We start from the raw sequence: 16,273 nt of genomic DNA, 5'->3' as shown, positions 1-16,273 counted from the left end.
GCTGCGTTTTATGTAAATTTCACTTACTTTGAGCAGTTGTCCATTATTGCTGGTCTACTCACCACAGGTTCAGGAAATACTCTACAGGAGACTAGCTGCCCAGTTCACGCTTCCTCTGCTGGTGTAACCTTTTTAAAGCGCAACTTATTGAGAAATGCTTCGACAGCACTACATTAGTGTGAAGGTTTTAAGTTCACAATTCAACATTCAAATAATTAAATTGCCTGAATGTTGATTTATTAAATGGTCAACGTCCCTGGATTGGCACCAACAATGATCCAGTCTTTCATCCTGGTGAGCCCACACCCTAAAACAAGCATGTAATCTTGGATTAGTCTTAACCGTCCTGTGGCTGCTTTAATTAAACTGCACTCGTCACAGTAGGGACACAAAATCAAAAGCCAATACAAATCTGAAGTTTGAGATGAAATAAAATGCATGCAGTCGATCAAGTTCTCTTTAACTGACGTCCAAAAAGTGACGCAGCAAAGTGCTGCCTGCAGCTCCTTTCTGCCCATTACATACGAGGACTTTGAATATGCTATAGATTTCCAAATGGGGGTAGGGAGATTGGTCTGCAACTCTTTAAACTTGGTTAAATAAAATTTCAGATAACATTGTTGGAAAAGTGACATCTAAATACAGACACAATCTCGCTTAAATCCTTCTATGAAGGCTTGAGAACTAGCCATATGAAAATCGACTAACTTGATCACAAGCCCTGTGACTGGTCATTTCCTCATCACAACCAACAAAATCCTGTTTCTCAGGATTCTGTTGGTCGGCGCTGCTTGAGCGCAAAAGGCAGGGCAGCATGAACATAGCACAGGGATTATTCAGGAAAGTCAGCATTTCTACAGGAACTCTGTTTCTACATCTATGTTATAATAGTTACTGATAAGTATAATATTTACAACATGTCACTAGCAAAGCAACAAGCAGCTAGGTGCTAAATAGAGTCTATGAATTGGTGCCAGATGACTTATTCTGAACCAGTTTTTTACAAGCTACATATTTTGATTCATGCAAATCAATCAGTTTCAATCATACGTTCACCCTATGAAGTACAAATGAAATATTGAGACACCTCCTTCTCATCCAGTGATGTTTTATTCTTTGAAAACCGCATTAGTCATAATGGCAACTTGCGCAATGACAATAAAATCTCTGTAGTGTTTTTGGAAAGACTTCACATTTTAAAGAAAGAAACAGAAGTTAGTTTACATACGTCTTTTCTATATGGATGGGAAACTGCCAAAGTATTTGAATGTGTGAGGAAAAAAAAATGTCACGATAACAATGATGAAGAAAACGAGACAAGAGCTGCAGCCAGGAAAACTGCAAACTGTTTTTTGGTCGAACGACTTTGTGTTTCATCTCCACGGTTTGCAGACTGAAGCTGATCTAGGCAATGATTCAAAGCATAGCTGGAATTAAGCATTTGACATGAAGACAACCAAGTGCAAATGTTGACACAAAACAACTTATCAAGATTCATTCATCAACGTGCTGACATTTTGATAAGGCAAAGAAATAGGAGGCTGTCCCGTTTAAAAGAAAAGGCACTTAGAACCACATTCACCATCAACTCAGTTCCATCCCTTTCACCACCTAGTTCACGCTAACTGTACAACAGCCAAACCATAACTTGGATTTGCTCAGATTAAAAAATTCTTATGGAAACTGAATTTTCCAAACTGAATCTAAAACAGAAAGCCTAATGCCAAATGTTGTGGTTTGGGTCTGAGGTTGGGTTGAGGTAAGGAAGGATCCAAAAAACTGAACTGATGAACCCCAAACTGGCTTTCATTAAAACCAGAAGCAGTTACACACTTTTTTGAAAATAGGGTTTCATTAGTCCTTTTCCTGGGCCCAGAGAGGTGGGACACAGCACAACTAACTCCGAGCCCTACTTCCTGGGAATCTAGGCACCATCACAGCTTTATGCAGCCACCTCTGCAGCAGGGGCCGCCTCAGCAGCGGGGGCTGCAGAGCCAGTCTCTGCTTCAGCAGCGGGTGCAGCTTCATCTACGACTGCCGTACCAGCACACTCTGCTGCAGGGGCCTCTGCTGGCGTCTCCTCTGTGGCAGGAGCAGCGACCTCCTCTGTGGCAGGAGCAGCGACCTCCTCTGTGGCAGGAGCAGCGACCTCCTCTGTGGCAGGAGCAGCGACCTCCTCTGTGGCAGGAGCAGCTTCTACCACTGCAGGTGGAGCAGCTTCTTCTGCTGCTGCTGCTGGCTCCGCAGCAACCACCTCAGCTGCTACCTCAGCCTCGACAACTGGTTCGGCAGCAGCCTCCGCTACTGGTTCTGCAGGAGCAGGGACAGACTCGGCAACAGGTTCAGCAGCAGCCTCTGCTTCTACAGCAGCGGGGACAGACTCTGCGACGACCTCAGCCACGACTTCAGGGGCCGGAGCTGCCTCCTCCACTGGGGCAGGTTCAGCTGCAGGGGCTGCTACTTCTGGTGCTGCAGAGAAAGCGGTTGGGAACAAAGAAATGGCATCTAAATACTTCCTTCAACATGCAATGTTCAAGCACTGGAAATGACAATATTTGGGTTTGGTGTAACGTAAGGTGCATGTCAGTTGCTCTGCTGTCAGAAGACGTTGTCAGAAGGTCAAAGTCTTCTTTCAAACCTGATTGCTTCGAATAGTCATTAATGGCACTTGAAAGCCAAAGTAGTGCCCAAAGTAAAACATGATAGCTATATAGCTCACACAATCCAGTTGAGGAAAACATAAGGGTTGAGATTTGAAGACATTGACTCAATGGGTAACATACTGTGGGGTTGGAGGCCAAGCGTTTAGGTATTTAAGGTTTTAAAAATATAAAGCATTGTTGTTTTAGCTAAGGAAAATCCTGACACGTTAAATATAACTGCCTGCTTTTACAATAACAATACCCACCAGTTCATCAACAAGACACCACCCATAGAAATTATGTCTTATGGAGAGCATAACTCTGAAATAGTTGGTTTCAATCAGTCACTGATAAGAACTCATTCTTTGTCTCCCAGTTTGTTTCACTTTAACGTCTGTTCTTAAATCAGTTTGTTAGACAAATAAAACCTCAGTGTCTCCGAGAATGCATAATAGAGGTTACGTTCTTTAGTAGCAACCGATAAAATTTCTTTTTATTACTTCAGCTGCCTAAACACCAAAATGTTGTTTAAAAACCAGCCAAACAAACTAAATCACCCACAAGATTGTAGCGCCAGGCACACTAAATTGTGCCGCAACTATACTCAGATGTGTATTCAGATTGAATTTGGTCAGGAAAATATGATCCTTGATGACACTTTAATCCATCACTGTGTGCTTAAAGATATTGCTGTGACTTTGTTTCCAGGACATTTTTTGCTTTATTACATAAAGTGATCACTGACCAGAGTAAAGCCAGAGCAATTTACTCTCCAGCACTGTAGAGAGCAGAGCTTTATATTCCTCTGACCAAAAACACCACTTACAGGATGTCCACAACTGAACCAGACGCTGCTTAACCCCATTACAGGCCAGTTAGTCTCTCTGGGCATGGTGCCATGATCTCACGCTGGCTGAATAGACAAATGAAATGCAGACAGAAATCTAAATAGACAGGCAAGATAAAGCTATTGAGTGTGATCATTTTACCGTGTTCGATATTTGGGCGGTGCAGCCACAGAACCAGCTAGGAAATGCAGCAAGATATTTAGATTTTTTTTTTGCCTTCCATTTCTCAGAACACTCCAGCTAATGTGCTTAGTGTTAAATGCTAATTTTGTACTGTTAGCTGCTTATCAGAAAGCTTGTCCACCCTGTGAGCATGCAGAGCTCAAAACACTGCAGTGCCCATGTACACAACTCAAAAACACACAAGCATGGCCATAGATGCTTATTCATGAACAAGTCAATGAACGCCATGTGCACCCAATTCATTTAAAGTAGACTTGACTGAATTACATAAATATGCAATTTACAAGAAACAGGTTTTGTCCTTTCCATAGTATTTTTGGGAAATGTAATTTCATGAGATGGTGTGCGTTTCGAGATTGCGTGCCAGCAACTGACCCTTTTCTGGCGGGGCCATGCTGGCGAGTCGGTCCTCATGGGGCTCACTATCCCCGTTGACTGTCTTGTATGCCTGAGAGAACGAGCAAACACACAATTACTACATTTCAGCACACAAATGATAACAGTGCAATACTTTCATTTTATACTGACACTGTCCAATATTGACAAACAGCTGATATACACTTGTGCTTTGCCAAGAGCCTGGCAGCCATTGTCTAGACTGGTTTCTACATGTGGAAAACACAAAAGGCCTTCTATGTCCATTTGGTGTCTGGACTGTGGCGACACAGACTAGTTTGTACAGCTGCCATTATAACATCTCAAGCCTATCAACGTGAAGGTCATAGACTGACTAGAGTTCCTTGACAATTACTGTCTCACTTTTTAATGTAATTACTACGTGTAATCAGGAGAGGACATGGTTATTACTCTAAAGCGCTTAAATATATTCCACTCAATATTTTTAAGTTACATGCACCGCTGAACTTTCTCATGATGCAAACTTGCAGGTCAGATGAACCCGTATGGAGCAGCAGATACTCACATAGACGACTGCAGCAGTGAGGCCTCCTCCACCCACAACAATGTATGCCATGTTGCTGGAGCTACCAGGAACGCCAAAGGCCATGTGTCGCACTGGCGCTGCTGAGAGACAGAATTACAGTGTTAGGTGGGAAACTTTATTTGAAGCTGATATGCAAAGTTTACCACTATTAAACTTGACATAAACTGATTTAGGACTAGTCCCGTGGACCTTTATTCAATTAGTGGTTCTTAAATGGGGGTACGTGTACCGCTGGAGGTAAGTAAAGGGACTCCAGGGGGTATGTGAGATTTTCTAGGAACACATTAAAATTAGCATCTATAAAAGTCTTTAATACATATTCTATAAAATACAAGCGTAAGTTCCTGAACTGGATTTTATACATTATACTACCGGACTAGAGCATAGTTTGTCTCATGAAATTAAAAATATCATTGTTTATACATTTACATTTCACACAGAACCTACTACATATTATCTGTGGGAATTTTATTCAGGAAATTCAGAGTTTAGACTCAACTACAATGCACTAGTTTTTGTGCTGAGTCAACATGTCTCCATCCCTTAATCCAGTTACGCAACAGAGCCCTGGTAAGCAACAGCAGAAGACGGAAAGATTTAGCAGCAGCCAAGTTAAACAGCAAATTGTCACTTATATTAAATCCAACACAAACAATAATACTCTTCCTGCTTCACAAGCTTAGATTTTCCTCTCGAAACTAATTGAAACGATTTTGTGGCTTGAAGTCATTTTGTTTCTCGACACATGTCAGGAAGCATGTGACAGATCCTCAGTAACTCCTAATAAGTTATTTTTGTGTTGGCAATTGTAGGCTGTGGCCCGTGTGAAGAGATTTGCTGGTGTTTAAAGGATTGCAAGTGGTGCATGCAAAGGGGGTTGTGAATAAAACCAGCCAGCATCACAAACACTGCCCTCAGCCTAATCGCTTCCTACTAACAGTAGATAGCCGTCTCTTCTTCACACAGAGTGTACATGCCTTTCATAGGATATCTTTAGCATGAGCCACACATGCACGTACACATGGTTTACTCAGCAACCCGAGGAGGCAAGCTGAAGTTGTGAAAGAACACAATGTACAGCTCACCACGCCCCTTTTCGTCCTTCCCATGTTACACGTGTGTTCAGACAAAATCATAACTCACCCTGTGACTTTTCCACTGACAGCTTGTACCCAACTTTTAAAAAGGAAGGAATCTCTGTCAGTGCTCTTCACAGAACATTTTGGTTAACCCTTTATTTCACTTTGTCAGACAAAGTAGAACCTACTCTCGTGTCTGTCTGCTAATCATTGAACTAGAGCCAGCTGGCACTTAGCATAAAGACAGAAAACAGGCTGGAAACTCGTCATCCCTGCTCTATTGAACGTAACCAAAAGATCATTGATTGGCATGCATTCATCTTGTTTTTTATTATGTGGGAAAAAAAAGTTCAGAAAGCCCCAACGCAGTAACTGATTTAACAAGATCCAATATACACTACATCAGTTATTGAGGTCAATAGGTACTGCTGGGCTGATTTAACAAAACATTTACTTTAGTACCACTAAAATTACAAGTGATCATTTTCTTTAATTAAAGCTGGATATTTTCCTGTTGTGGACGCTCTCACAACCGCAGTAAGTCCTTCCTCATTCGTCCTCTTAATACCCATGACACAGCAGCACCATGCGATACAAGGCCAAGTACAGGTTATTTATACAGGTAATCAGTTAATCCTTCCAGTGAGGTTGAAGCCTGTAGAAATGGACATGCATGTAAGGCAACAACAGACAAAATGGCTGCTATGAAGACACATGTGTCTGTTGGGTAAGTGCTCTTCAGCTACTGTCAGTCAGCTGACATGTGTTCAGTACATATGTAGTAGGCCTGCAGGTCAATCAGGTCATGCCTGGTACTAGTCCCACCAGCAGTCATCTTAAAAATACAGAAAAGTGTTCAAACTTGCAGGTAGAATTCATTGTGTCTTAAGCAGTCAGAACTTTACCAGAGGTGTTTTTTTCCAAAACAGAGACTCAAGCAGTAGTTTGACCTCAGGCCGAATTCCACATGCTCAGATAGCAAAGTCAAGAAAGATCAGGTGAAGGACATGTGAAAAGAGAAAGCCTCCCAAAAGGCCAAGTGACGAACATTCACTTCACCTTACATGAGAAAAAGGTACAAAGTTTGTTTTATGAAAAATACATAGTGGTTTCGCCAGGTGCGACAGATGCAAAGAGTTGTGGATTCAAGTCGATGTTATGCACATTTATACAAGATTCTCAGAAGTGCCAACACTTCTGAGCTCGACCACATGGAGCAGCTATGCATTACATAGGTCCTAGAACAACGTGTGACCATGAGATGACAGAGAATCGCTCTAACGCGTTTCTGAGCAAATACTAAAAATGCTCGAGATTCGAATACTTCCATCTAAAAGTGCACTCGATGCAACGTATAAAACATTTAAGCAAAGGGTTTTTTTTTTTGTTTTTTTTGTCGTGTGTGATGCGCTCTTTCATAACGCGCAAGAACGGTGTGTTCCCAAAGCAGGACACACCTCCTTCTCTGCACAATGGAAACCCTGTGAGAATTAATCTTTTTAGGAGACTTTCACACACACTTCTCGCTTGAACTAAATGCAAACATTAAAAAGCAAACTCAGATGTAAAAAAAAATAACTTAGAAAAAAAAAATTGAGTACGAGTAACTACGCTTTACAATATAAGAACGATTAAATTCGTCCAAGTCTAAAATCAACCGGGCCGCTAAAACGCACGAGACAGCGACACATATGTCCTCTGCTTTCAACAATGTGACTGAAAAACCAGGCAAATTGCACTCAGAAGTCAGTGACCGACACATTTCAGGCGACTCACCATTTATAGATGTTGGGTTGAAAGCCCTGCGAGCCAGCGGCCCGAGTCTCTGCAATGCCCGTCTGCAGAACATCTTTGCTCGGTTATCAGCAGCAGGTGAATGAGTGCGTGTCCGTGTGTTTGCAGCAGGTTTTAAAGATGTTTGAGGAGGAGCACACTGCTCCTGCTGTCCAATGCTGATTGCAGAGGGTACACCCCCTTTCAAAAAAGATTAGCACACCAGCGCGCCCCCTGCGGGCGAGCGGGAAGAACAACGTTCGTGTTTGGATTTAGGTAAGTATTGATCTAGATTTGTAGTAACCTTATAAATATAACATATGGTTATTATTTTATGGGGTGGATTGTGCAGTTTATAATATTCGGAATGCTGCATACTGAGATAGAATAATGTTGCCTGCGCTGAGGAGGAGCAGACATCCCTCATGCTGGTTTCAAGTGGATTACAGTCCCATGTGGTTTTATGGAAAGAGACAGTGAACTGCGGTTGCTTAATACTCACCGTCCCAGAGCTACTGTGGGACTGTGGCATGAATGGCTTTGATTGGCAGGGACAAAATAATAAAAGAAGTCAGTAATATAATAATATGATCCGTGGTCAAAATCAAAGCAGCAGGGGTGGAGCAGTCCTGACTTTCATTCCTAGTTTTTATGAAACTCCAAAAACACTGAACCCCACATCCCTCATATAATGTTTGTTTTCAATAGTACTGACCTGTTAAACTTCCATTTCTTTCAAAGACGCCTCCACTTTTTTACTCTGCGAAAGGCTTTTTGTTCCAAGTTTTATATCATTCAATCAGATATCAGTCTGATATCTATGCCCTGGTGGAAGATGTCCGTCCTAAAGTAGTAGTAGTAGTACTGAGAGTACAGAGTTCTCCAAGATAAATGACTCTGTTCCTGTTTCTCTCCAGAGGTAAATGAGAAGTTGGTGTGATTTTTGTGTCACAGCAAAACTGCTCAAGGAATTTAATGTTTGGCGCCACTATCAGACTCAACAAAACAAAAGATTCATCTTGCATTGTCAACTGAGAACAGAGCAGATACATGAAGCAGGTTTGAGGAAACAGTTCGTTTGCAGTCGTAACCCAGAAATCAGTCATGAATTAGGATCATTTTCAGAATTCATTTGTACTAATTTACACTTAGACAGGGAAAATTCTGGAGGTGCTGTTACCATAATGCAATGGGGTTACTGGTGCAGCCCACTTGAGATTTAATGGGGTTGTATGTCGCCTTCAAATTAGTTTGAAATCCCGATGTTTTCAGATGTTCAAACATCAGATTTAGATTTTATCTGCTTCTCTAAAAACGAGCTTTAGACATTATGTAGCTGTTCACAACAAATAATCCGCAAATTAGAGAATCAAGAAATCGGAAACTCTTATTTGCATTTTGTCTGTTTTTTTTCTTCATTACCTTTCCAACTCAGTGTCTAAATTGTCGTTATTGTTTTTCTTGAGTCTAGAGTAAGACATCTACCAGTTGACTGTTGAATGTTCCACCACTGTGACACCAACACACACACACACAGTTTCAGGATCTACGGCTGCGTTGACCAGTATGCAGAGGAGGTTTGCCCTCATCACATGAGGACTTCTGAATCATCAATTGGACACACAATCACAACACATGTGATCCACAACGCCCACACTGCTCATGCACAAGACTGGTGCATGACTGCTGTGATGTTCTGTCCGTCTGGACACAGTCCTGCGGTGGAAAACCTTTAACAGGCAGAGTTTGATTTACACCACTGTACTAAAGTTACTTGTGTATACAGATCCCCCACCAAATAATGTTTATGTTTAGTCTTTTATTTGGCACCAATTGTAAACAAGAAGATCACAAATATACATACAATTTCAATCTCACATAATTAAGAGTATAAATATTAAAGTTCAGAGTGGGAGTAACAGCAACTGTGTTTCAAATGTAAAAAGATAAGAATTTGTGTCTGGTCAAATATGAACATTTTGCACAGTATGGTCATTCTCTTATTCACACAAACACACGTACATGTACACACACAAGGGTTAAAAACGTCACATTGATCCATCTGAAAAGGTCAGCGGCTCCGTCTGTCAGCAGCAGGTCCACAGCTCTTTCTCCGGTCTTTTCCTGTTCGGGATTTTAAAGGACCCATGCGTTGAGACATTTGCTGCCGCCGGTTTCTTCTGTCTCTTCAGTTTGGCACCAACAGCAAAAACAATGTCCTCCACCTTATCCTGGTGATACAGCACCTCCCCATCACCTCGCCGACTGCTCTCGCATTTGTTTGGCGGGTTCTTGGCGGACGTCTCAAAACACATCATGCCGTGGGCTTTGGCGAAGCTCATCGCCTGCTCCCGGCTTACCTGGCCATCAGTCCTGCTGGGGTCACGGAGGTCACTCTTATTACCCACCAGGAACCTGGGAGGAGAATGACCAGCGGAAAGAGACAAATGAACGAGGATGATATTGAGACTTGCATAAAAAAGTAATATGGTCGTAGGACGTTGACTTAGCTAGAAAGGTTCAATATGAGTAAAACAATACCAAATTCATGTGTCATTCCTTAAAAGTTACACTGCATATAATAAAAGGTCGGTCCCCAAAAAATATGTAAGGCAGAATCCACTCCAGTGACACACCAAACTGTGTTTAATGTACACATTATTTTAGCTATATCAGCATATTACCTGGGGATTTGCTGCCCGAGGGAGTTCTGCCTGCACTCTTCTATCCAGGCGGTCAGGCTGCTGAAGCTGGCGGGGCAGGTGACATCATATATGAAGAGCACAGCGTGGACATTGCGATAGTAGTGCTGCACCATCGACTTACGGAAACGCTCCTGTCCTGCCGTGTCCCACAGCTGGAGCTGGTGGTAATGACGAGGCGGCAGACACACAAAAAAAAACAGTACAAAGAGGAAATGAATGAGAGGGAAGAGGCACAAAGAGGAAACTATATCATGTGTTGAAATACCCCACGGGCGGCACCCACACACCAACCCACACACACGGCAAGAAAAGGAATAAACAAGTATATGTGATCATCAAAACTCTGATTTCTCTCTCGTTGAATAGAATACATAAAAGTGCTACAATTTATATTCTTCAATCGATGTATTCTATGATGATGACCAAGGAATATTACATATATCGAAAAGGACTCCTGTAAATGCAGATTTGAAATGAAACTTCAGATGCTGAGTCATTCAACAGCACAGATTGCCTTGCTTGCCCAAGAAATCTTACAAAATGCTCTGATAAAATAATACGTTACTTTGCATTAAAACCTTTGTTTTTCAAGGCACTTCTTTAACATCCACTTACGTTGTAGGAAGCCAAGATGTTTGGTAAGGTGCAATGTGTACGATCAGGCCCAAAGTTTAGTTCAACATATTACAAAAACATAAAGAGAGTAAGAGTTAACCCTCTTCTGAAAAAACCCAGCCTCAACCTGTCTGAAGTCAACAACTACTGACCCTTTGGCCCAACCTCCACCCTAAACCCTCAAGCCCTGAACCCTCAGGGACTCACTGACGTCAGCTGCTGAGTGGTTGCGTGTGAGAGTCTGTGAGGGCTTGAGCTGGTGTAAACATGAATGGGACAGCACTTTACTGCAACATCACGTGACTGCATTATGTGTTCAATTATGTATTTATTTTATTCTTTTTATTCACTGGTTCAAACGTCCTCCTCATAAGATGAGAAGTCATTTTATAATATTTATTCACTCATTTTTGTCAAAATCAAATGTTTGATAAATGTACAGAAAAAAATATATATATTCTGTTTGCATTCCTCTAATTCATGTGTTCCATAATGTTGTAAAGGTATTTTATCAGGCTAAATGCCCACGTGCCTCTTTGTTTACCTTTTTTTTTTTTTTAACACGTCTCCATTCTTCCATTGGGAACTGCGTGTTAAACCTCGCGTTGCAATGCATTGTGGGTAATTCCCTTAGGCAAAGTCAGCATCTAATGTTGACTTACGGAAAGGGTTCATAAAGGGCTCAAAATGTCCGCCACAGAGCCCTCAGGCACTCCACCATGTAACACTGGGACACCACTAAACCCTCAAGGACTTCACGGGAGCGCGCCTCAAAGTCCGTGAGTCCGTAAGGGTGGAGATTGGGATTGGGCTTTTCTTTCCACAACTCTCAAGCGAGCTATCTTTAACCAGGTCTCCTCCTTTCTCCACCATAACAACCTTCTTGACCCTCACCAGTGTGAATTCAAGGCAGGCCACTCCAAAGAGACTGCCCTCCTAGCTGTCTCCGAGCAATTTCACACAGCAAGAGCAGCCTCTCTCTCTCCTCTGTCCTTATTACAGACCTTTCTGCGGCATTTGACACAGTGAACCACCAGATCCTTATTTCCTCCCTGCAGGACCTTGGTATCTCAGGCTCTGCGCTTTCCCTTTTCTCATCCTACTTCAACGACCGCACTTACCGGGTAACTTAGAGAGGATCTGTGTCTGAATCTTGTCCTCTCACTACTGGGGTCCCTCATTTGCTCACGTGGCTTCTTCTACAATAGCTATGCCAAACCGATCCTCTTGTTTCCCCGATCAGAAACACAGGTGGCTACCTGATCTAGGTAGGAGACTCCAGGGAAGACCCAGGACATGCTGAAGGGACAATATCTCTCAGCTGGTCGGGGAACGCTTCGGGATCCTCCAGAATGAGTTGGTAAATGTTGCAGGTGAGAGGGAAGCCGGGCTCAGCCTGCTGCCACCGTAACCCGACCCGAATGAAGCGGATGGATGGATGAAAGTGTTGAGGATTGGCTTATGTAAACGACGAGTTCTTTACATTTCTGGAGGTTCTTTTTATTATTCCTTCTTCTTTATTGAATATAATCATGTGTTATGAATTAAGATAGTTTCTGTAGTGTTGCATAAATGAAAACACTTAGTGTAGTCATGTTTTATGAGTTAAAATGTTTTCCATATTATTGCTCATATACGCTTTGACGTATTCCTGTTTCTATAAGGGGAAAGGTTTTCTATCACAAATGCATTGATATGTTTCTGTTTTATATGACAAAGTCCAAATGAAGTCATAAGTAGATATATGATCATGGGAAGATCTGCTGCAAAGAGGTATTGACCTGTGACCCAAGCCAGAGAATGTTGAACCACAGACACCCATTACTCAAACTAATGAAAGGTCTGAAGCCTGTAAGCTTATCATGACTTCATCAAAACAGCATCAGCTAGTTTCATCTGCCAACTCTGCGCAGAAAGGCGCCAGCCTGACTGACACCTGTACAGACTTCCTTTTTGCAGCTTCATCTACAAACGCGCGATGACCGTATGACCAAGGACAGATCAGTAAATCACTGTCGACAGTCACCTCTACTGTAAAGGTCCCTCTTTTGCAGCTGCATCTACAAACACAAGATGAGCGTGTGACCAAGAACAGATCAGTAAATCACTGTCGACAGTCACCCCTACTGTAGGACCCCCCCTGCTCACATTTGCCTATAAAAACAGAGACAACGGAGCACTTCTTCAGTGCCTTCTCGGACTCTGTCCCCGAGAATGAGCCACTCTATTTGATCAATCAAATAGAGACTTTCTATGCTGTGAGTAAACTGAGTCTCTTAGTTTACTCACTCGCGGGGAAAACCTCCAAGAACTAAGAGGCCGGGGCACGGTGTGTTGACCATTTGAAACATATTTTACTTTTGGACTGTCTTTCAACTCTTGCGGGGATAACCTCCAAAGAAAGGAAGTTGCAGTAAAAGTATTTATGTATAAATAACCCTTGTTGAAATAAATCTTATATACTCTGGAATAAGAGTCTAATTATCTACTTAATGGGGACTCCCGTTTAATGGAAGGAGATGACTTCCAGGTTGTCGGGACTCAGAGGTAACTACCGGACCGGGGCCTTTGACAAGAAAACGCAATCCAGCAGGAGTCCCGCCCCGTTTCCAGATCCAGACAAATGTAAGTAGATTGTTTGGGTTTTTTAGTGTAAAACGGTTCATCATCCCTTCCTATTAGAGGAAACAGTCTGGTGAATTACATGGCACAATAGTGCAGGTAAGCTGCGAGGGAAACCCGACGAAAGAGGTTTTTAACATCCGTCATTGTCTCTATAAATTGTAATCGAAAGCAAACTGTTCGGGCTTCTAAAACGGGCCCTTCTTACACGGCTGGCGTAGGAAGAAGGAGCTCCCCGTTACCTTTGACCAGGTGAAGGCCGAGCCCGTTACAAAAAGGAACACTGAACTACTTTTCCTTCTAGGAAAAGTCTCTCCCATCCACGACCGGACTATGACCTTTGACAACTCCGTGTTGGCTCTGACCCTAACGGCAAGAAACCTTGGTGTGACTCAACACTCAACTCTCCCAGACTTCCAACATCACCGCAAAAATACATTGTTGTAGGTACATGCTGTACAACATCAGGAGAATACGTCTCCTTCTCACTAAGAAGGCGGCACAGGTTCTGGTCCAGGCTCCGATCATCTTGCGCCTCAACTGTAACTCCTTCCTGGCAGGTCTACCTGCTACTGCCATTCGACCTCTCACCCACACTACTCTGCTCCCTTCACTGGTTACCAGTGGCTGCCCGCATCCCTTCCAAACATTGGTACTTGCGTATTGTGTTGCGAACAGATCGGGTCCAGTGTAGATCCAGGACATGGTGAAACCGTACACCCCAGCTTGTTCACTGCGCTCAGCATTGGCCAGTCGGCTTCTCCGTCACTGCGAGCTAAACACTCAAAGTCAGGACTGTTTGGCGTCCCGGCTCCTCAATGGTGGAATAAGCTCTCCATTGACATCAAGACAGCAGAAAGTCTCTACATCTTCCGCCGCAAACTAAAAACACATCTTTTGCGATTATACCTTGAATTAAAGAAAATTAATTTAAAAAATAGCACTTTGCTTTGTGATAGAAATTGTACTGTCTTGGTTATTGTTGTTCTGAGTTTGCAGTTTTGAATGCACTTATTGTAAAGCAGTCAGCTAAATGAAATGTAGTGGAACACTAAACAATTTAAATTGCAACACCAGGAACAAAGCGTGAAAGCTCCTCTAACCTATAAACAAATCCACAGTCACCACTGACACTTCCTCTGTCATGTGGTTGTTTCAAAACACTAAGAAATGGCACAAACCAACACCCACAGATTTAAGATAGTCATCGTCCCTCGCGTCTCTCCATCAAATCAAACTTTTCACAACTAAAGGAATTAATCAGATGTGAATTAGCTAGGCTGTTAATGAAACAGTTGGCATGCCAAGAGAGCATGCAATCCTCACGAATAGTTACAGGATGCGTTAGTGACGCAAACAAGCAGCGCTGCAGATTGTATTGCCTCAGGAGAATTATCAGTCGTTCAGACAAATGACTCCGCAGAGCCACACTGCAGCGAGGGACATCACTAAAGAGCCATAAAACCACAGTATAAAACACGACAAAAGGCACGATTAAACAGCACACACACTTGCAAAAGTCCAACAGGAATATAATATGTCTCTAAAGTGTTTTGTTCGTCCAGGCTGATAAATCCGTTGGGATTGGTCCATGAAGAGCACTGGATTCACTGTGGAAATGATAAGGGATTACCATTTACCTAAACATGACGTGGAGTCAGTTCACTTTAAACAGGTCGGAAGACCACCGCCGCTGTGCGTAAACACGTTAGTTTGGCACAGTCCCGCGCACAGTTAGTCTGTTCATGTGTCCATCGTTGATGCATTTTGCTTTATTTTAGACATACACAATTCACTAGTTACCTTAATTTTCTCTCCTTGGATATCCAGCTGTCTTTCGCGGAAGTCCACCCCGATGGTAGCCTCGGCTCTGCAGGGGAACTCTGCGGCGCAGAGTCGGTGTGTGAGGCACGTCTTCCCCACCGCGGAGTCCCCTATCACGAGCACCTTGAAGGTCCGACAGCGGGTCAACAGCGAGGACACGCTGCTGAAAGAGTTGGAGAACTCAAGAGAGGACTCCATTTGCCCGTCGGTCACAGCCAATTCACGAGAAAACAACGTGCAGAAAACGCGCTTCGCGTCAAACGTTCTCTACAAGAGAGTCTCTGATGAAGACGCAGGTGTGAACAACGGCGATAAAGACTTTGACACGTTATTTAGGTGATTAGTGAAACCTTTCCACCCGACTGCTCATTGAAACTCCTCACTGCGCTGATCCGTGTGAATGGAGGAGACGGAGTCTATGGGGTTTCATCTGCCAGCATGTTGGTGATTGGTGTCTGAGGGTGGAGAGTTTGTCAAATGACGCGCAGGCCGATCCGGATGGATAGCTCTGAAAACATTGTGTAACCCTCCACCTTTTACTTTGTCAAAGTAAAATATTGAACTTGCTGGACTGCCAAGCTAACGTGTTTCCAAATGTGTTGTAATATTATTGTGCAAATATTTGGGCACTGTTCTGAATATGACATGAAATGAAAAGTACTTTATTAATCCCCAAGGAGAATTTTTTTTTGTCGTAGTAGCAGCATCCCACACTTACAGACATCAAATGAAATAAACTAAACTAAACACACAAAATACAATAAAATAAATAAGAACATGGATAATATATATATATATATATATATATATATATATATATATATATATATATATATATATATATATATATATATATATATATATATATATATATCTGTGGTCTACATACATATACACACACACATATATGAGTGTAAAATATATGTGTACAGTGAAAAGTAGTCCTCGGATCTGGCCTGTGGTGATTTATTGAACAGTCTGATTGCCTGGGAAGGAATGTTTTCCTGTATCGGTCCTTGTGGCAGCGGAGCGTGATGAG

General features: G+C 42.6%; 2 protein-coding genes across 2 annotated transcripts; both read right to left on the bottom strand.

The window, feature by feature from the left end:
- Positions 1-1,093: 1,093 nt before the first annotated feature.
- LOC137793146 (nematocyst expressed protein 3-like) lies at positions 1,094-7,654 on the bottom strand. Its single transcript, XM_068589138.1, has 4 exons — positions 7,472-7,654; positions 4,596-4,696; positions 4,049-4,121; positions 1,094-2,469 (listed from the first exon to the last, which is right to left on the bottom strand). The coding sequence occupies exons 1-4, from the start codon at positions 7,542-7,544 to the stop codon at positions 1,943-1,945; spliced, it is 774 nt and encodes a 257-aa protein (XP_068445239.1). The 5' UTR covers positions 7,545-7,654; the 3' UTR covers positions 1,094-1,942.
- Positions 7,655-9,404: 1,750 nt separating this feature from the next.
- Positions 9,405-15,509, bottom strand: LOC137793195 (ras-related protein Rab-33B-like). Its single transcript, XM_068589205.1, has 3 exons — positions 15,214-15,509; positions 10,153-10,331; positions 9,405-9,883 (listed from the first exon to the last, which is right to left on the bottom strand). The coding sequence occupies exons 1-3, from the start codon at positions 15,430-15,432 to the stop codon at positions 9,556-9,558; spliced, it is 726 nt and encodes a 241-aa protein (XP_068445306.1). The 5' UTR covers positions 15,433-15,509; the 3' UTR covers positions 9,405-9,555.
- Positions 15,510-16,273: the final 764 nt, after the last annotated feature.

The sequence above is a fragment of the Clinocottus analis genome, unplaced genomic scaffold, assembly GCF_023055335.1.
Source record: "Clinocottus analis isolate CAN_PGR_092001 unplaced genomic scaffold, fCliAna1.0.p SCAF_22, whole genome shotgun sequence".
Taxonomy (NCBI): domain Eukaryota; kingdom Metazoa; phylum Chordata; class Actinopteri; order Perciformes; family Cottidae; genus Clinocottus; species Clinocottus analis.
The sequence above is the reverse complement of the archived record's forward strand: the minus strand, read 5'-3'. Positions and strand labels throughout refer to the sequence as shown.

Coding starts and splice junctions, on each gene's coding strand:
- LOC137793195 (XM_068589205.1), bottom strand. CDS start 15,432: ATGGAGTCCTCTCTTGAGTTCTCCAACTCTTTCAGCAGCGTGTCCTCG. Junction 10,332..15,213: donor TCCAAGGAGAGAAAATTAAG/GTAACTAGTGAA, acceptor CATTACCACCAG/CTCCAGCTGTGGGACACGGC. Junction 9,884..10,152: donor CTCGGGCAGCAAATCCCCAG/GTAATATGCTGA, acceptor TTCTCCTCCCAG/GTTCCTGGTGGGTAATAAGA.
- LOC137793146 (XM_068589138.1), bottom strand. CDS start 7,544: ATGTTCTGCAGACGGGCATTGCAGAGACTCGGGCCGCTGGCTCGCAGG. Junction 4,697..7,471: donor CAACCCAACATCTATAAATG/GTGAGTCGCCTG, acceptor TCTGTCTCTCAG/CAGCGCCAGTGCGACACATG. Junction 2,470..4,048: donor CATGGCCCCGCCAGAAAAGG/GTCAGTTGCTGG, acceptor CTTTCTCTGCAG/CACCAGAAGTAGCAGCCCCT.